Source organism: Gossypium hirsutum, chromosome A13 (genome assembly GCF_007990345.1).
Source record: "Gossypium hirsutum isolate 1008001.06 chromosome A13, Gossypium_hirsutum_v2.1, whole genome shotgun sequence".
Classification (NCBI taxonomy): Eukaryota; Viridiplantae; Streptophyta; class Magnoliopsida; order Malvales; family Malvaceae; genus Gossypium; species Gossypium hirsutum.
The window spans coordinates 68,436,250-68,444,968 of record NC_053436.1 but is presented as its reverse complement, the minus strand read 5'-3'; the positions used below and the strand labels follow the sequence as shown (position 1 = coordinate 68,444,968).

Below are 8,719 nucleotides of genomic sequence, written 5' to 3'. Positions count from 1 at the left end.
ATGTTTTATATTTTTATTCCTTCACTTTTTGAATTTGCTAGAGGAAAAAGGCTCTGCCTTCTTTCAAACCACCATTTTTTCAAACACCCAACACTTGGGTTTCTTAACACCTTGAGTGCCACCACGCCACCAAGACCGACGGCCGACGATGGAAGAGAAACCCCGGCGGCACGGTCACGGCCAACTCCGGTGAGTTTCTCCTCTCCTTATTTCTTTTGTTTTTATTTTCGTAAGTAGAAAGAAATAAAAAGAAATCAAACTAGATGTAAAAACACACAAAAATAAAGAAACGAAAATTACTTCTCCGATTCAAAGTTCATGTTTTTATTGTTCTTGTGTCCGTAAAAAGAGAGGAAGAGCCCCCTTTGCCGGCCATCGGCCACCGCACCGGTCGCCGGACGCCGGCGACGACGCCGCCGTTCGCGGTGGCCGGAAAACCAAAAAAAAGCTCCATTTTTCTCCTTTTTGCGAATAGAGTCCAGATCTGGGGTTAGAAAAGCCGAAATCCCGGCGAAAAGGGCCGAAATCGAAAGAGACCTTTCGGTTCTTCCTCTTTCCACCGCCGCCGGAAACAGGTAAACTCCTTTTTACTTTTATTTTTTTATCTTATATATATGTGTGTTGATTGAATGATAATAAAAAAGAGAAAGAAATACTATAGAAAAACCGAAATAGAACGAAAATAAAGAAAACGAAAAAAAACAAGGTGAATCACCTTCTAAAGCCCCCTTTTTTATTTCTTTCAATTTTTTCAAAAGCCGAATCTTCTCTTTTTTTGTTACAAAAGTCCCCCCCTCCTTTTTTTTGTTTCTCTTTTTTTTTCTTCCCCCTGGTCCGATTTTGCTTGTGGCTTTTTATAGCCAAAAATACAATATTCTGTTAATGTTTATTGCTCCATTTTTTGTCCTTTTCCTTTGCTTGTTTGCAGGTGCGGCAAAAGGCATGGTGGTGGCAGACAGCATGGGAGAGTGGGAGTGGTGCTGGTGGCAGACAACATGGGAGAATGGGAAGAGGCAAGTGGGAGTCTAGGGTTTTGGGATTGGGCTTGGATGTTGGGCTAGGTTGATTTTAGGTTTTGGGTTTTATTATTTGGGTTATTTTGTTGGTATGGGCCCGGGCAAAAATGGACTTTTACAATGGAGATGAATCTTTAAGAGATTTTGTGAGAAGATTTAATATTGTGACCATGATTACTAAAGACGTACTAGAAGACTTCGCCATTCAAGCCTTGTACTAGTCATCAATTTTTGAAATACAATTTAGGTTAGTAAACCATTTACACACTAGTCTACTTTGTATGAGATCACACATAGATTAGCTGAGAGTGATGTGATTTAAAGAGCAAATTCTTAGTCTCAGTGAGACTTCTAGTGCGCTTTTTGGAACTTCAGCAATACCAAAAGAGGTAGCCCATATTGGGAGATAGATCCAAAAAAGATTGTTCCAACCAATAACACTTAGGGGGCAATAGATTTACAACCCTACTGATTCTCCTAGGCAACATAGAACAGAAGGAATGGCAGATGGTAATGTAGATACTTTTGTATCTTGTTATATTATATATATTCTAGTTTTCTTACCCCTACAATGCATGAACTTACTGTTGTATAAATTAATTATAACTATAAGAGCCATGGAGATCTATCAAAATTTGAATATAAAAGTAAGTTAGTTAATAAGTGAATTTAAATAATTTAATGTGTAGAAATGATAATATTAATTATAATTATAAAGTAATTAATGTGTCTTTAATTAGTAACAATGTAAAGTAGTAGTTATATATAAATGCATAGGTTTATTGTATTTAATTTAAAAGACACCATTAATTAATTCATATTTATTACATAATTTTGAAATTAAAAATAATAATTGATAAATAAAACAATAAAGCATTACATCTTTCTAATTTTTAAATATTTATTAAATCAGAAAATAATAAAGAAAGATACAAATACTATGGGCATTATTTTCTGTAACAATTTTTGCAATATGAAAAATTAAGGAATTTTTAACCGAGAAGAAAGTGAATATATCATTTAAAAACAAAAGTGTGATTTAGTACTTAAAATTGTATTATTCAAAATAAAAAATAAAAAAATTATATAAGATAGTATAAATAAATAAAAAGTGAATGTATTATTAAAAAACAAAGGACTAACATACATGTATTTTATTTATACATATATAACTTTTAAAAATTATTATCTATTTCATATAATATATAATTTTAAACCATAAGCCCTGTCCAATAAATTCTAAAGAGTGTATACGAGATTTATTATGTTTATGTTTCTCTAAATAAATAGAATAATTTTTTAAAATTTATTATTCCACCTAAAATATTGTTTATTAATGCGGGTCCCACATATTATATTATATATAACAAAGTTATATGACAAGTGGCGTTGTCTCATTCTTTATATTTATTTTTTAAGTTTTTCATAAAAATCAAATTATAGATATATGGTTAAAATTTTAAATAAATATCATGTATCCTTTGAAGAATATCATTCGGGGATTGCATATAAATATACCTCCATAAAGGCCTTGAAAATGTCATTGCTGCCAGTTCATCGGCAACTCGGTTACTCTTTCTGAATACATGTGAAACCCGAATTATCCAAGAACGTTGAAATATATCTTTCATTGCTTATATCACGGTAGAGAGGTGGTACTCAACTGACGCCACTTGAATCAATTGGATAGCTATTGTATGATCCATCTCAAGCATAACCCATTTAAGGCCTAGGCTCCAAGCTATTTGGAGTCCCTCCAAAGCTTCTCAAAGCTCGACATTGAGTGCAGAGCAACAACCAATATATTTAGAAAAACAAAAAATCCAAGTACTATGTTTGTCCATGATTACTCCACCGGTTGAAGCATCCCCAAACACTTTACACACAGCACCATCAGTGCTAACCTTACGCCACCCATCTTCGTGTGGAATCTACCTAATCAATTTGAAGACTTTAGTTTGCCTCTGCCTGAACGAGCTCACCATTTCCTGGTTAAGGTGAAGGTATTCATCCCTCATTCTATAGCTCTTCTCAAATACACTAGCCCCTTCAATGAAATCCGCATTAAAAATAAAATTGTTTCTTCTAATCCATAATTGCCAACAAATAGCACCAAAAAGGGTTGGCTAATCATTAAAATTGCAAGCAAAATAATCGAGGTTAGACAAATTAATCGCGAACCAATCCTCCAAACTGATGTTAAAAATTATTGTATTTTGTTTGGTATGATCACCACCAACCATGTCACCACAACTAGGAAATAGAGTCTCAGTATGTGATTAATAGTTTCTGTTGAATTTCCACACACTATAACACCCCTTAGCCCGTCAAGAAAACATGGTGTATAACATTCAGCCAGATAGACCGCCCAAAGGACTGGGGTGTTACCGGCGGATTCAAACCGTTCAACTTAACTTAAATTTTTAGAAAAAAAAGTTATGAAGATTTCCTTTTTAGTTAAAGACTTATTTTTCTTTCATTTTGTAATGAATTTTTAACAAAAAGTATTAGTAATTATATAAAAAAAACTATTATCCATCTACTGTCCAACTGTGGCGTATATATATAAATGATGATATCTTAAGCATCAAATCACTAAAGTTTGGCACATACTTTCATAGTAAGGGGCAATTCTCTTTTTAAAATAGAAACAATGCACAAGACATAAATTATTACATAATTTGATTACAAAACAGATCTATACGCCACCTGCCAAAATAGTCATGCATGATACAAAAATAAGAAAGTGGCTTACCCACAACCGCAACTCTAGCGTAGTCCCCTTCAACTAATTCCTCTTCTACTATCAATACGCTTGAGGAAGGAAAAGTAACAGAGTAAGTTCAAACGAACTTAGTGAGTTCCAGAGTAGACACAAATAATTTACAGGAATATCATTATTCAACAAGCATCAATACCTGCAAGAAAAACAAACTATTTTGTGAGACTCTGTCGTATAGACACAATACCCCAAAATGTCTTCCACGGTTCTCTGGCTAAAACATGTTGCCAACTTAGATAGAACACTTACAATACCCATGTGGACACATCTCATGAACGTACACATAATACACAGTACATGGGCGGTCACTATCCTCTAACTTATACATATCTCTTACAATCATGCATGTTTACAAATGACCTATCATTGTGCCAGCCTTGGACCCATAATTTAGAACTCAAAATCACAAATAAGTTATATTCGTATTTATATTTATATTCATATTCCACTATAACTCCTCATATCATTCTTGTTAAGTTGAACACATATTTTCCCGCAAGGCCAGACCATGATCTGCCAATTTGATTTGCAATATAACATCCCTACCAGAAGCATCAAAAACAAATCTTCTTTCTACATTTTCATATATCATAGATTGGCTGGTACTAGGCTCGTGCAACAAGGAGAGTGTTTTTAAATCGATAATGGTCATACTCACGTATATGACACTGGTTACATACATGTCCAGACACAACACTTCTACTCATTATAGCAGAGACATTTACCATACATAATCTACATAACATGGGGGTTTCATAAATAAAAAAAGTAAGAAGGAACTCATTGGAAGCTTCAAAATGAAATCTATTATACGGGTCCTTTGCCTCGATCGCTCAGACCTTTACTAGCTTCTTGAGCTAAAGAAGAAACAATTATAACAATTAGATTATGTATCTACTAAAATTTAACAAGCATGCATGAATCGGTTGCATGCAACCCAAAATAAAGAAGTCTCCTTTCGTACAAACTAGTTCTAAAATCTATGCATACACCACTGCAAAACGTAAATCCCCTCGATAACAACCTAAGGGTTTTTTAAAAATTACCAGTAAGTTGTTATTTAACAATAACTTTTTAACTAGCTACTGGAATCCTTCCTCGTCTTTGCTAACAAAGATACCTTAAAATTTCTCAGAGACTTAAAAAAGAACGTAACGAAAAACAAAGGTGAAACATGCCAACTATCAGCATCTTTATATAGAACGGACATTGAAAAAAAAGCTTAGTGGAAAGGTCAGAAAATCCCACTATTTCCTTTGAATCCCGAGAATAAACTTTCCTATCAATTTGAAATCTAGTCATCTCCAGTACCCTAGTTCAATTTCAACTAAGTCTCAACTAACTCTAACGATACTCACTGAGTCATCGTTTTCATGCTAAAACAATGAAAATAAGCTTATTGATCCACAAGCTAATAAGTTCGCCCAAATTATCTGGGGTTGGTGGATTGTCTTTACAGAAGAGTCTGCCAAACCTTAGAGTTCGCCAAACCCTAGAGTGTGCCAAATGGTGAATTCTAGCGAGGTGTTCTACATTTGGATGTACTATCGAACCCACGCAATATGCCACCAATCATTGAATGGATAATTCATCAATCTATTTTTTTTCTACCCTAAGCTTAATCGACTATGCGCCAAACAACATATTGATACAGTCTATGCTGGGCGGGCTGTTACACACACATTCCAGCTTGTATCCGAAGTAAGGTGTAGTCTTACTCTTACATCTTTAGTAAGTACCTTGTTTAAATATGTATTTTAATATTTTATAAATACTATTAAAAATTTTAAAAGTAAAATTAAATACTATTTATAAACATTGTTAAAAAAATAAAATAAAAAGTTATATTAAATTTAAGGCTAAATAAGGCCTTTAGGTCAATTTTATTTTTTAATTAGGACTTTAGATCAATTTTTAATTTTAATTAGGAAAATAGGCCAATTTTATGAGAGAAAATGTGAAAGCGCGTCCAACTGGGCATGCTTTCTGCATATATGGCAGTAAAGCGCTCCCAACTAGACATGCTTTCCCTCAATGGTAACTTCAATGACTTTTTGACCGTTGTCGTACCAAACGGTAAAAAAATTTAAAGCAAAGTAAACGATAAATTTTTTAACCTATAAATACCTTCTAAATTTTATTTTTTTCCTTCACATTATTCTTTAAAGCTCTCTCAACTCTCTCAAACTCTCTCAAGATTTTTATTGAACATTTATTTATATTCTCATTCAAAAATATTATTTTTAATTATATTGTATTTTATTCATTTAGACCAATTTTTCAAGAATGGATGCCTCTCTAATCTTCTTTGACGGCAATCATATTTTCGCCACCCTATTAGCAATGGTAATTCATTATTTTTGAATTTCAATTATTTTTAATTATGTTAAATTTTTTTGATATATCTAAATAAATTGTTTATGTTATAAATAGGTGTATGATTGATAAACCGTAATTTATACATATTTTTATCCCATGCTTAGCACATTTATGGATGGTTTCTCCTTAAAATTGGTGAATTCAATGTTGCTAATACTTTAATTTCATGTTTTATACTTAGGTGAGCATAGGAGAGTAAAAAGAGCGAGAAACGGGCCGAAAACGGAGAAAATAGACCCACATGGGAAATCAACACGGCCTTGACTTTCTCAGACGGGCGTGTCACACGGTCGTGTCCCTTTGGCAGGATTGAAGCATAACTTACACGAGTATACTACACGCCCATGCCTGTTCAACAGCCTTGACCACGGGCTGGAGTAATCGCACACGGGCGTGTCACACGGACGTGTCCCTGCCGAGCCCAAGTATAACCCTATTCGGAAAAGGCCAATTTTGGGAGCTCTTAGGCATTCTAAAGCCTATTTAAACACCTGATGAGGCACTTAGAAGTAGGACGCAGAGTAGGAAGCAAGGAATTACTTAAGGAAAGCCGATTGATCCATCTCAGAAGTCGGATTCATCATCAAGACTGAAGATCTCCCTTCAAGTTCTTTCAGGAGTTTTGGGTTTTCTTATGTTTTGTTATCTTTATGCTTTTGAGATGTTTTCTTTCATAAGTATGAACTAAACCCCCTAAATACCTAAGGGGAATGAAACCTAAAACGGATCTTGTTATTATTATCTGAATTGTATGATAAATATTTGACTTGTTCTTAATTCTTGTTTTAATATTCCAGGATATTAATTCAAGCTAAGCTCTTATTTAGAGGAGGAATAGACCCTGTCTAAGAGTAAAATTGTCATAATTAAGTGGATTTGATTGCATGCCTAGAGATAGGGTGACAAGATTTTACCGGATTAGGGTGAAACCTAATAAGGGAATCCATAGATCGAGTTAATGCAATTCTAGGGTGTTAATTAGAAAGAGATTTCAATTATTCAACCTAGGGTTAGACGTTATTAGTATCGAGAGAGATAATAATATAACTTAGGGATTTCTACGGATCAAGTCAAATGAATAAATCGTCTGATTTAGAGTCAAATAACAAGTGAAGTCTAGGTGGATTTTTCCTTAGGTATTGTCTTAATCAATCAAATTTTCCCAAATTTTATTTCTATGCATTCTTAGTTAGTAATTAGTTTAGATAACCAAACCTCTTAATTTTTAGGCTAGATAATAAAAAGAAAGTAAATACTAGTACTCGTAGTTCCTTTGGGTTCGACAATCCAGTCTTGCTGAACTATACTATTGTTCGATAGGTACACTTTCCTTAATCGTGATAATAAGTTAGTCTCAAGAACGATTCTTTCATAAATCTTTAAAACCTGTCACGAATATCACGTATCAAGTTTTTGGCGCCGTTGCCGGGGAACTAGGATATTAGGAACACTCGATTTTTATTACTTTAGCCATTTTACTTTTATTGCAATTTAAAATTTTCTTTTCTTTTCTAATTAGTCATTTATTTTCTTCGAACAGGTTTTTCTAGTTTATGACTAAAAGAAACTCGTCGGGACCACTACTTTTTTACGGTGAGATTGATCGCACAGTTCACAAAAATCGAAGAGAAATAAGGTGAAGCCTAATATACGCTAAAAAAGAGCAGGAGGACGATACTTCAACCACAATCGAGGAGATGGCTGAAAACTAAGAAAATCCGCTACCTCCTGCTATTGCTGTTAATCAGAATCTTGCTCCACACACTATGTATGATTATGCTAAACCTAATTTAACAGGAACTAATCGAGCATAGTTAGGCCTGCTGTAGCTGCAAATAATTTTGAACTGAAAGCTAACACAATTCAAATGATACAACAATTTGTTCAATTTGATGGTTTGCAGGACAAAGATCCCAACGCTCACTTGGAAAACTTTTTGGAACTATGTGATACATTTAAAATTAATGGCGTTTCTAATGACGCTATTCGCCTTCAGTTATTCCCTTTTTCATTGAGAAAAAAAGCTAAACAGTGGTTGAATTCGCTACCATGGGGGTCGATCACTACTTGGGAACAAATGACCGAAAATTTTTTATTAAAATATTTTCCACCGGCTAAAATGGCTAAATTACGTAATGATATCTCTTCTTTTATGCAGATGGATTTAGAAACACTCTACAATAGATGGGAGAGATACAAGGACCTCTTGAGAAGATGCCCTCACCATGGGTTACCACTTTGGCTACAGGTTCAAACCTTTCATAATGGCTTGAATCCTTCGACTCGACAAATGGTTGACGCAGCTGCTGGCGGGGCCATCAATAATAAGACACCTGAAGATGCCTATGAATTTATAGAAGAGATGTCACTGAATAACTATCAGTGGCAAGTCATAAGGACAAAGCCAACGAAAACAGCTGGTGTTTATAATGTCGATTCGGTACCATGCTCTCTAGTTAGGTAGAACTCTTGAATAAAAAAATTGATAGTTTTCTTAGTTTTTCACAGGTTCACCCAGTAATACAGTGCGAAGCTAGTGTAG

General features: G+C 34.2%; 1 protein-coding gene and 1 non-coding gene across 2 annotated transcripts; one reads left to right on the top strand and one right to left on the bottom strand.

The window, feature by feature from the left end:
* On the top strand, window positions 1-1,155 carry LOC107895003 (uncharacterized). The gene is made up of 2 exons (XM_016820172.2): window positions 1-189; window positions 929-1,155. The coding sequence occupies exons 1-2, from the start codon at window positions 1-3 to the stop codon at window positions 1,064-1,066; spliced, it is 327 nt and encodes a 108-aa protein (XP_016675661.1). The 3' UTR covers window positions 1,067-1,155.
* A 7,147-nt stretch (window positions 1,156-8,302) lies between these two features.
* Window positions 8,303-8,409, bottom strand: LOC121212882 (small nucleolar RNA R71). The gene has a single exon (XR_005908255.1). It is a non-coding gene; the product is annotated as a small nucleolar RNA R71 (small nucleolar RNA).
* Between the last annotated feature and the right edge of the window lie 310 nt (window positions 8,410-8,719).

Coding starts and splice junctions, on each gene's coding strand:
- LOC107895003 (XM_016820172.2), top strand. CDS start 1: ATGTTTTATATTTTTATTCCTTCACTTTTTGAATTTGCTAGAGGAAAA. Junction 190..928: donor CACGGTCACGGCCAACTCCG/GTGAGTTTCTCC, acceptor GCTTGTTTGCAG/GTGCGGCAAAAGGCATGGTG.